General features: G+C 40.9%; 1 protein-coding gene across 1 annotated transcript; it reads right to left on the bottom strand.

Annotated features, from left to right (window-relative positions):
- Nucleotides 1-536: 536 nt before the first annotated feature.
- Nucleotides 537-1,385, bottom strand: LOC110227409. Its single transcript, XM_021021503.1, has one exon. The coding sequence runs from the start codon at nucleotides 1,383-1,385 to the stop codon at nucleotides 537-539; it is 849 nt and encodes a 282-aa protein (XP_020877162.1).
- Nucleotides 1,386-12,090: the final 10,705 nt, after the last annotated feature.

Genomic DNA, 12,090 nt, shown 5'->3' with positions numbered 1-12,090 from the left:
CATGTCTTTTTCCTGATTTTTCAGAAGTAATATACATGTACTTCTTTCCATTCTCAGTCGCAGACTGAGTGTCATATCCATGAAGGTATATGTCTTTGAAACTCAACAAATTTCTTTTTGAATTTGGAGAAAATAATGCATTATTTATCGAGAATTTTGTCCCGTTAGGTAATGCAAAATTTGCTTTACCGGTCCCTTCAATTAAGTCTGTGGGACCTGATATTGTGTTAACGATAACTTTCGTCGATTTCAAATCAGAGAAATACTTTTTATGTTTCAGAATAGTGTGCGTTGTTCCACTATCCGGTATGCAAATATCCCCAAGATTTGTCTTGGATATTGTTCCATTTGTAATATGATCCATTTCTGAAATAAAGATAATCGATTAAGGTAAGTAGGAAACAAATTTATTCATTAAGCATAAAGCACACAATAATTATACATGATAGGTAATACAATCACACAAATTTAGGAAATTTCAAACACGCATCGATTTATTTATGGCACATAAATTCGAGTCCCACTCGATAGACATTTCAGTTTTCAACGGGGGTAGCCTCATCGAAATCGTTTTCAAAGTCAGAAGCATCAAGGTGGGTTGTACCCTCAGAATGTTCCGCGAGGTTCACTTCCTTTTCTTTTCCCTTAGTGGATTCTTTGTACAGAGCACAAAGGTGCGCAGGAGTCCGACATACCTGAGACCAATGTCCCTCAGTGCCACATCTGAAACAAGCACTCTCACGTTTTTGGGGTGTATTTGCTTGGATTTCTTTTCCTTTTGAATCAGGACGAATCCATTGGTATGACGTTCTTCCACGTCCGCGATAGTTTCGGCGACCACGTCCCCAAAATGTTTTGTTTTCTCTTACCGGATTTTTAACATCCAATGCATTAATCTCAGGGAATGCTTTTGATCTGGTGGGTCGGGACATGTGATTCTTGATGAGGAGCTCATTATTCTTTTCAGCTATTAGGAGCGCCACAATCAAATCTGAGAATTTGGTGTATCCACGTAACCTATAATGTTGTTGCAAGGTAATATGGTTCTTTTGAAACGTGGTGTACGTTTTCTCAAGCATCTGAGATTCAGTTATGGTTTCACCACAATATCTCAGTTTGGCTACAATTCCCAACATGGCAGAATTGTAGTTCATTACCTTGTCAAAGTCTTGGAACCTCAGACTTTGCCATTCATCCCGGGCAAGTGGGAGAGTGATGTCCCTTTGGTGATCGAAACGATCTTTCAAGGACTTCCAGAGTTCTTTAGGATCTCTCATGTGTGCATAGTCATATATGACACTTTCATCCAGGTGTCTTCTAAGGAAGATCACCGATTTTGCCTTTTCTTGGGCCGTCGAAGTATTAGTCTCTTTTATAGTCTCCATTATCCCAAGATATGTAGTTAGCCCCGGTAATGTCTAAGGCCGGGAATTGGAGCTTCTCGATATTTGCCATTTCGTTTATTTATTTCTAAAATAAAAACATGGAATATTATTAGAAATCTTTATTTAATTTATTTTAAAACAAATTTAAAATGAACCGTTTATATTAATAATGCAAGCGATTACAAAAAGAAAAAGTGTACAAACAAGTAAACTAATGGTCAAACGAAATTCTTGCGGAGTAAAATCTACAACGCAAAGATTATAGAGACACATAATAATGATTCCAAAAACAAATATTAAAAGTAATCGAAACATTCTTCAAAACTTCAAAACTTCAAAATTCCTTTTTTTTTTTTCGGAGGGAGTTTTTAGAGAGATGAAAAATTTTGTTTTGATGAAATGAATGAGAAAATGAATGAATTTATAGATTGAAAAATACTATTCCTAGCCGTTGGAGAAAGTTGAATTTTTTGGAAAAATTTTGAAATTTTTCTTTGAGACCGTTGGCGGAAAAATATTTTAAAAAAAAAAATAATCTGAAAAATTAGAGATCAATCAGATAAAAATTATCGATTCAAATAAAAATATTTATACAGGTGAATAAACCATAATATAAACAAATAATTCACAATGATATTATGGTGACGAATTATCCACATAGAAACAGTAAATATATATGTGGCGGCTCGGCCGACCGGTAGCAGAAATAAATATTTTAAGCAGTGCATAAAATTAAGGTGGCTCAGCCGACCGGCAACAGAAATAAATATTTAAAGCAGTGCATAAAATTAAGGCGGCTCAGCCGACCGGCAACAGAAATAAATATTTAAAGCAGTGCATAAAATTAAGGCGGCTCAGCCGACCGGCAACAGAAATAAATATTTAAAGCAGTAAATAAAATTTCAGGTGGCTCAGCCAACCATTAACAGAAAATAATTAATTATGGTGCATGAAGTAACGTATATATACATATATAGTATCTTTTATTTATTTATATAATTTTCTTTTTTTTTCTTTTTTTTTTCTTTTTCTCATATTTTTCTTTTAACGAGGCGACATACCGCCCGGTATAATACCGTATTTTTTTCCAGCGATCATAGAGTGATCGTGCTGATAACGTGTTATAATTAAGAAAAATAATGTATCGTAAATTTTCTATCGATCATATATGTTGAAAATGGTATAATAATAAAATTATTTAAAGAGATAGAAATATAAGGGAGAGAGAGTAATAATGTGGGAAGAAACTATACATGTTATAATACATCATATTGGACTTATAACCGGGCCCAATAAGCCCATCAGGGTTATTCATTATGTACTCTAAAACCCTAGGTTTATATGCCTATATATATGTATCATTATTCATGGAATGGAATAAGAGAACAATAAGTTTCACAACACGTTATCAGCACGAGTTTGCTCTTAACAACCCTAACCCTAAAAATCGCAAAACACTGTTCACGCCGACACTGTTCATCGATACTGTTCATCGATACTGTTCACCGATACTGTTCATCGGCACTGTTCGCCGATACTGTTCACGCCGACACTGTTCATCGATACTGTTCATAGGTACTGTTCATCGACAGCGTGAGTTACCGAGGTCTTAAGCTCCCGGTTCAATTCGTTCAACCCCAATTGGTGAAAGGTAAAAATAAAACCTTAAAAGCTTAAAGATCAAAAACCTTGTATTACTTAAACCTAACACTCAAAATCGAAAAAACTAAGCCATGGCCGAAATCTTAAAACCTAAATCAAATCAAATCCAAAACCGCAATTTTCGTGTATCCCCTAAACCGGAAATTATTCTCGGTTAACTCCTAAACCCGAATATCAATTCGGTTCATCGGTTAAACCGATTATCAAACCGGTTCCAAAATAATAACCGGATCTCAATCTGGGTAAACCGGTTCAAACTGGTTATTCTAAACCGGAAATCAATTCGGCCTAAACCGGAAATCAATTCGGCCCAAACCGGAATCTAATATTCCGGTCCAACTTTAAACTATTAAACCGAACTTATGTTCCGTATCCTTAAAATTTACGATTCCCGAGAAAGTTTCCTAAAATAGAAACCTTCCTCAAATAACAAATGACCCAAAATAGAAACTTTCCTCATTTAGAAGGTTTCCTAAAATAGAAACTTTCCTCAAATAGCAAATGACCCGGAATGAAAACTTTCCTCATTTAGAAAGTTTCCCAAATTAGAAACTTTCCTCATTTAGAAGGTTTCCTCAAATAAAAACTTTCCTCATTTAGAAAGATTCCCAAATTAGAAACTTTCCTCATTTAGAAGGTTTCCTCAAATAGAAACTTTCCTCATTTAGAAGGTTTCCTAAAATTAGAAACTTTCCTCATTTAGAAGGTTTCCTCAAATAGAAACTTTCCTCATTTAGAAAGTTTTCCTCAAATAGAAACTTTCCTCATTTAGAAAGTTTCCCTCAAATAGAAACTTTCCTCATTTAGAAGGTTTCCTAAAATGCAAACTTTCCTCAAATAGCAAATGACCCGGAATGAAAACTTTCCTCATTTAGAAAGTTTCCCAAATTAGAAACTTTCCTCAAATATAAAGTTTCCTCAAATAGAAAATTTAATTATTTTCATATCCTTTTAACAAACCCCTAATGAAATCAATTTCATGTTTCAGATGTCAAACATTCACAAAGTCGAGTTCGAGGCCCTCAAGGTCTCCGGTGAAAACTATCTCGAATGGGCCCTGGACACCAAGATTTTCCTCAACTCAAAGGGACTGGGTGAGTGTATCAAAGCGGATAACACCGCATCTGATAAAGACCGGTCCCAGGCGATATTTCATATCCGCCATCATTTGGTCGCAAGCCTCAAACAGCAATATCTCACTCTTGAGAACCCACTCGAACTTTGGGTGGCCCTGAAAAAACGGTATGATCACCAGAAAACGGTGCTCTTGCCACAAGCCAAGTTTGACTGGAAGGAACTCCGGTTCCAAGATTACAAATCTGTGGATGACTACAACTCCGAACTCTTTCGGATAGTTTCAATCATGAAACTATGTGGTGAAGAGGTGTCTGATAATGATCTCCTCGAGAAAACATTATCCACCTTCCATACCCAAAATATTGTGCTTCAGCAACAATATCGTGCAATGAAACATACATTGTACGAAGATTTGTTATCCTGTTTGTTGGTGTCGGATCCCGCACCAGAAGTACGAGACCAACCAAAGATTGCCACGTGATCAAGATAATGACCCATAAAGGATGAAGCCCATTGGACCCGTGAGCCGCAGGGACGGTCGAAGTGGTTGTCACCATTTCAAGAATCCGAAGTGACTACACTGTGACACGAGTTCGGTGTAGAAGACACGGGTAAGTCGGTTCACGGACACTTGGGCCGAAAGAGGCGAGGCCCATGAAGATCAGAGTCAACTCAAATTCAAACGTTGAGCATTAAAGCCGAAGAATCAAAACGGACACATTTAAGAAGAAATAATTGTGCTTAATTACTCATTTTAATGTCGTTTATCGGTGTATAAATATAGAGGCCGATGGCCATGTAAGTGGGATCTTCCTCTCAAGAGAGAAATACTATAGCAATTTTCGTATCAATTTACAAGTTCTTACGTATTCATTTTTTGTCCCTCAAGAATAATCTTTCCCACTTAACAAAATACTTGAGTGTGCGAATCCGACATCCACATTTTGGCGCCGTCTGTGGGGATTATCAGGATTCTTGAGTGGTCAGATTTCTTCTTTTCTACATTTCCGAGATAAGCGACAATGTCCGGAGGAGACGCCGTTGAAACATCATTGGCCGAAACCCTCAAAGCTATGCAGCAAACCATGTCGGACATATCACAAAAGTTCTCGGATGTGGAGAAGGCCGTTGATACGTTGCAAACATCCCAGGTATCTCTTAGTCAAAATGTCAATAATATACAAACTCGTGTTCGCTCTTTAAGTGCAGGAAACCCGGTGGGAACCCGAAGAGGGATATTCAACTCGCTAAGTTCCGCTGCACGAAATGAAACCAGCGGACAAACAACTCCCGGTGCTACTAATAATGTAGCTCAGACGTCGGAAGAAGAGACGCAGCTCGGGGATGAAGAACAACTTGCAGCTCAGTACGAGCAGGAGAACCTCGACCAGTTCGAGACCATGAGAAAAGTTAGCCAGGAATTAAAGGAAATGAAATCAAAATTTCATCAGGCTACAAGTTCGGAGCCAGACATCAATCGAGTCATTGAAGAAGCTAGGCGAATCCCTTTTATCCCGCGAATTGCAAGTTTGAGGATCAAAGATTCCCGGAAGCTCAAGTTGGACCCTTACAGCGGATTGGAGGATCCAAAAAGCTATCTTGCAGCCTTTCTGATCGCTGCAGGAAGAGTCGAGTTGGATGAAGCTGATGAGGACGCAGGCTATTGCAAGCTGTTTTCGGAAAATCTATGTGGCCAAGCTCTAATGTGGTTCACCCAATTAGAGCCGGGTTCGATCAGCAATTTCGACGAACTGTCAGCCGTATTCTTAAAGCAATACTCTATCCTTATGGATAAAAGCGTCTCGGATGCCGATCTTTGGAACTTAACGCAAGGATCTAATGAGTCACTTCGAGTTTTCATCACCAAATTCAAAGGAGTGCTGTCAAAACTCCCAAGAATCTCCCAGCAATCGGCTTTATCCGCCCTACGAAAAGGATTGCGACATGATTCAAGGTTTAAAGAAGACTTAATACTTCATAAACCAGACACAATTCAGGATGCACTCTTCCGCGCAAACAATTGGATGGAGGTAGAAGACGAAAAAGAAAGTTTTGCCAAACGAAATAAACAAGAAAAGTCGGCAATCACCGTCCCTACCAAGAAGTTCGAGCCTAAAGAGAGCAAAGGACCAAGGAAGTTTGGGTCGCAACCCTTCAACAATTCCGTCGGGAAGCAATTCCAAGGAAAAGGAAGATCAAACACTTGGGTCCGTGATGAAAGTCTATATTACGACATTCATAAAGTAACCGGACATTTAACCAAGGATTGCAGCGTTCTTAAAAAGCACCTCGCAGAGCTTTGGGCTAGTGGTGATCTTTCTAAATTCGATATAAAAGATTTTGTGAAGGAATACCACGAAGCAAAGGAAAACTCCAAAGATCAAGATTCCAAAAGACCAAGGTTATCCAACGAGGAAGAACCAAGAAGTTTGAAGGGGAAGATCAATGTGATTCTAGGAGGATCCAGATTTTGCGGAGATTCAATAAGTTCAATCAAAAAGCATCGACGAAATGTCTTACTCAAAGCAAGCTTAAGCGAAGAAGTCGATTTTCAAGGTGCATCAATATCATTCGATGAAGAAGAAACGCGGCATCTCGAAAGACCGCATGACGATGCTCTAGTCATTACTCTTGATGTCGCAAACTTCGAAGTATCAAGGATCCTTATAGATACAGGCAGTTCGGTCGATTTGATCTTTTTAAGTACTCTAGAAAAAATGGGAATCAGCCGAGGAGACATAGTAGGACCTCCGTCTCCATTAGTTGCGTTCACTAGCGAATCAGCCATGTCTCTCGGGACAATCAAGCTACCGGTCCTTGCCAAAAAAGTATCGAAAATTGTGGACTTCGTCGTCTTCGATAAGCCTGCAGCTTACAACATCATCCTTGGGACTCCCTGGATTTATCGAATGAAAGCAGTTCCCTCTACATACCATCAATGTATCAAATTTCCAACATCAAATGGGGTGGAGACAATTCGGGGAGATCAAGAAGCTTCGCGAACATGCTACTTAGCTAGCCACCGTATGAAGATTCAATAGCAATTAACGAAGCCCGCGAAAGAAGGACTAAAAACAAAATTTCCTAGTGGGCAGAAGAAAGAGGATGTAGTAGTCGAAGTGGCACTGGAAGAAGACAAGCCGGACTGGAAAATTAGAATTGGAGCAACTTTGACTGGCCAAATAAAAGAAGCTTTGATTGAACTCTTAAAGAAAAACAAAGCGTCGTTTGCATGGTCAGCAGCGGACATGCCGGGTATAAATCCGAGTATAATTTGTCATGAACTAAACGTAGATCCAAGCTTCAAACCGGTGAAACAAAAAAGAAGAAAGCTTGGAGTGGAGCGGGCAAAAATAGTAAACGATGAAGTGGATAAACTTTTGAAGATAGGGTCCATAAGAGAAGTGCAATACCCGGAGTGGGTAGCAAACACTGTCGTTGTCAAGAAAAAGAACGGGAAAGATAGGGTTTGCATCGATTTTACAGACCTGAATAAAGCATGCCCTAAAGATAGTTTCCCGCTCCCGCATATAGATCGACTTGTAGAGTCCACCGCTGGAAATGAGCTGTTAACGTTCATGGACGCCTTCTCGGGTTATAATCAGATAATGATGAACCCCGAAGATCAAGAAAAGACGTCATTTATCACAGATAGAGGTATCTACTGTTACAAGGTAATGCCTTTTGGTTTGAAAAATGCAGGAGCAACTTACCAACGATTGGTGAACAAAATGTTTCACAATCACCTCGGGAAGACTATGGAAGTCTACATAGATGATATGTTGGTTAAATCATTGAAGAAAGAAGATCATGTTAAACATTTGGAGGAATGTTTTGATATTCTCAATGAATATCAAATGAAGCTGAACCCGGCGAAGTGCACATTTGGAGTCCCATCCGGAGAATTTCTTGGCTATATCGTGACAGAAAGAGGGATTGAAGCCAATCCAAATCAGATTAACGCCTTTCTGAACATGCCATCTCCAAGAAACTTCAAAGAAGTACAACGGTTGACTGGGCGGATTGCGGCTTTGAACCGTTTTATCTCGAGGTCAACAGATAAGTCGTTGCCTTTCTACCAAATTCTAAAAGGGAACAAAGGATTCCTTTGGGATGAGAAGTGTGGGTGGCGAACCAGAGACCGAACCGCCACCCAACAAACGAAGAAAGTCAAAGGGATCAGATACATCTAACAAGGAACCCGTTGTTTTAACTGAAGAAGTGATTCCAGAAACGATGTTAGAAACCGAGCCATTAATCGAGGAGGATATTCTTGAACCAAACGAACATCCCGAACCAGAGCCACGGATATTTCACAAAGTTGACCAAATTCCGGCTAAAGACTGGGAGGCTGACTGGAGGGAGCCAATAAAGCATTACATCATGACAGGTGAGCTCCCAAAGAATAAATGGCAGGCCAGGAAAATGAAAGTCGTTAGCGCGAAATTTTGTCTGTCGAAGGATACGTTATATAGACGAGGTGTCAGTGACCCTTACCTATTATGCATTTTTGGGCCCGAAGTCGAAATCGTCATGAGCGAGGTGCATGAAGGATTATGCGGGAGTCATTCATCAGGAAGAGCTATGGCTTTTAAAGTTAAAAGAATGGGGTATTTTTGGCCCACTATGATCACTGATTGTGTTAAGTTCGCCCAAAGATGCAAGCGCTGTCAACTCCATGCACCATTGATCCATCAACCGTCGGAATTATTCTCCTCCATTTCCGCCCCATACCCGTTTATGAGATGGTCAATGGACATCATTGGACCATTACACAAATCAACTCGAGGTGTACAGTACCTTTTAGTCCTTACGGACTACTTTTCAAAATGGATTGAAGCTGAGGCGTATGTTGGTATCAAGGATTCGGCGGTGAAGACCTTTATTTGGAAAAACATTATATGTCGACATGGAGTTCCGTACGAAATAGTCACTGATAATGGACCACAATTCATTTCACTAGATACCTTTCGAGTTCGATGCCTTTTGAGTTCGATGCCTTTTGTGCGGACTGGGGAATCAAAGTTAGTTATTCTACTCCACGATATCCGCAAGGAAACGGACAAGCTGAAGCCGCGAACAAGACAATATTAAGCAATCTCAAGAAACGCTTAAGTCATCTAAAGGGAGGATGGTATGAAGAACTCCAACCCGTCCTGTGGGCCTATCGTACAACCCCTAGGCGACCTACAGGAGAAACTCCATTCTCTTTGGTTTATGGCATGGAGGCGGTAGTACCAGCTGAACTCAACGTGCCCGGACTTCGTCGAACAGAAGCACCGTTAAATGAGGAAGAAAATTCAGCAATGCTTAACGATTCACTAGATACCATAAATGAAAGGCGTGATCAAGCTCTAATTCGGATCCAGAATTACCAACAGGCAGCAGCCCGGTATTACAATTCTAAAGTTAAAAGTAGGCCGTTCTTCGTGGGAGATTACGTATTAAGACGCGTCTTTGACAATAAAAAAGAAGAAGGTGCTGGAAAACTTGGTATTAATTGGGAGGGACCTTATATTATTACCGAGGTGGTTCGAAACGGCGTTTATAGGTTAAAAGACCTAGAGGATAATCCAGTCAAGCAACCTTGGAATGTGATCAACTTAAGGAAGTTTTATGTTTAGAAGCTACATGCATTGTTTATGTACATGAACTACGATTTGGCTTGATCCCGGAATGGGTACGTAGGCAGCTCGAAAACGAGTTCAGCTGTTAATAAAATTTTTGTTTTATTTCTTTATTAAAGGAAGAAGGTTCGGCTATGCAAACATACAAGAGATTGGAAATAAAGCGTTTATTCAAAAAAAAAAGGGGGCGAAATGTCCCTCATCGTACACTTTGAACTACGAAATCCTCGTTGACGAGCAGAACACTTCAATTCCTTGACCAGCAAGATCGAGGATTGGCATCATGCAGTCCGGAATTCGAGCAAAGTCAGAGATTCCAAGCTCAATCCACTCTCCGGGGTGAGATTCAAGGATGTGAAGATTTCTTGACACCATAGTAAGCCTGCGTTGCATCCGGTTAATCCTCTTCCGGAGCCTCCTCTTTTCCGACGTAAGCTTCCGGTGTTGAAGTTCAAGTGCCTCTATGAATGCCGTCGCTGTTCCTTGGTCTCTGATAGGTAGATCCCTGATCAAAGCACATGGGGCTCGGATTTGAGATCTCAAGAAGCCGCGAAGTGGAGGAGGCTGCCTGTTGGGCTCACTTGGAACATCTTCATTCATCATTCCGATTCTGGAGAAGTCGGGCATAGATTCTGAACAGCGTAGATTGAACTCCATGCCTGCTAAAATAAAAAATGGTGAGGAGTAAAGGGGAGTTAAACCTATAATTTATAGGAACCCCATATCCCTAGCAAGCTACGGATTCTATCCAAGGAATGGAATGATTCGCGGAGAGATTTATGCCCTCGAACGGATCCTGCATTAAAAGACGCATCTCGAAGAATATTCGGAAAAGAAGGAAAGTAGCAAATATTTCCATAAATAAAAGGGCCGAAGCCCATTACGAGTTTTTGTTTTAAAAAAAAAAAAGGAGAAGTGAAGAAATTGGAGAACATTTATGGGAGAGGCTCAGGAACAGGCTCCTTCATCGCCGGATTAGTCCTCGAAGTGGACGCCTTGTTTTTGGCATCCACTTCGGAACGATCCCAAAGGCGTTTCCGGCAGTCGCTGGCCTCCTCCTCCAAGTCCTCTTCCTCTTCATCGTCGGATGGAACGGCGAAGACGGGGGCGTTCACGGGACCCGGGACTCCTCTAGCGCGGAGATACATCCGAAGCATCTTCGGGATCTCAGCAACGGAGTCGAAGTTCCGCCACTCCCATTGAAAGGGATCACTCTCCAAGGCCCTTATCTTCCTTTCCACCCGAGCGACGCGAGCCTCGAGCGTCTGCCTTTTGAGTCCCAGCCGCTGCCTCTCTTCACACAAGCGACGGTGCTTGTCGGCGACCTAGCATAAAAATAAGTGAATGAGACGAAACAAGAAGTTTTAAATCAAAAACTTTAACATTTACCTTGTCAATGAAATCGCAGGCCTCTTTCTTCTCCTTCGGAGGAAAGTGAAAGACGGCGTGAGGAAAGAGAACGCCGGCCGGTTCAAAGCCGTCGCCGGATAAGAAGAGTGGACTGCCGGGATCAACGGGGGCTACTGTTTCGTTTTCCATTCTTAAAATATTTCTCAAGTGAGATTCTATAGTCATGTTTAATAAAGCCTAGAGGTAGGTAAGCCTTTATTTATAATGATTTAGGGTTTGTCTTGGAACCATAAATTCATTAATGATAGCGTGCCCAAGTGGTTTAAACTATTTTTGGAAAATCGAGAAAAGGCAATTATTACATTAAAAGACGAGCCGTTCTCTTTAAGAAGGGAAAGAGCAACCGTCACATTAATTGCAAAAGTTACTAAGGCCGAAGCCTGACAAGTTTACCGAGTTGACTAAACCCGAAGCGGGGAACTCGCTTTAAGCCGAGCTCAGCTCTCGCATTCTAAAGAGAAAGGTCTGATCAGCCTAAAAATCTCGAAAGCATTGCCACAAGGCCACAAAAGGTTAAAAGCGGACTTTGCAAACCCGCATATAATTTTAACCAGACCCCCTTGGGCCACAACCTAAGAAAGGTTTAAAAGCCTCCTCAGGCAAATATTTTGTTCAAAAGAAAATAATAAAGCCACCTTAGGCAAAGACAAGTTTGAAATTAAGTCTTAAAAATAAAGGGACAGTCCCCAATTTAAAGTGGACACAGCCACTACGGAGCAGCGGCCACCTCGGAATCCGGCTCAACAGTCGAAGCTTCATTCGCGTCCTTTGCAGCCGCTTGATCAGATGAAGCTCCTTGACCACCCTCCGCGGTACAACCAACCTCCGGAGTGACCTCTGGTACCATTGGAGCTGCGGGCGGGACAACGTTTCCCGTCTCACTTGAACCTAGAAATAATGATTCCAGTCAATCAAAGGTACAAGGTAAG

The sequence above is a fragment of the Arabidopsis lyrata genome (assembly GCF_000004255.2).
Source record: "Arabidopsis lyrata subsp. lyrata unplaced genomic scaffold ARALYscaffold_6, whole genome shotgun sequence".
Lineage (NCBI taxonomy): Eukaryota > Viridiplantae > Streptophyta > Magnoliopsida > Brassicales > Brassicaceae > Arabidopsis > Arabidopsis lyrata.
This window is presented reverse-complemented; position numbering and strand designations above follow the sequence as displayed.

Coding starts and splice junctions, on each gene's coding strand:
- LOC110227409 (XM_021021503.1), bottom strand. CDS start 1,385: ATGGAGACTATAAAAGAGACTAATACTTCGACGGCCCAAGAAAAGGCA.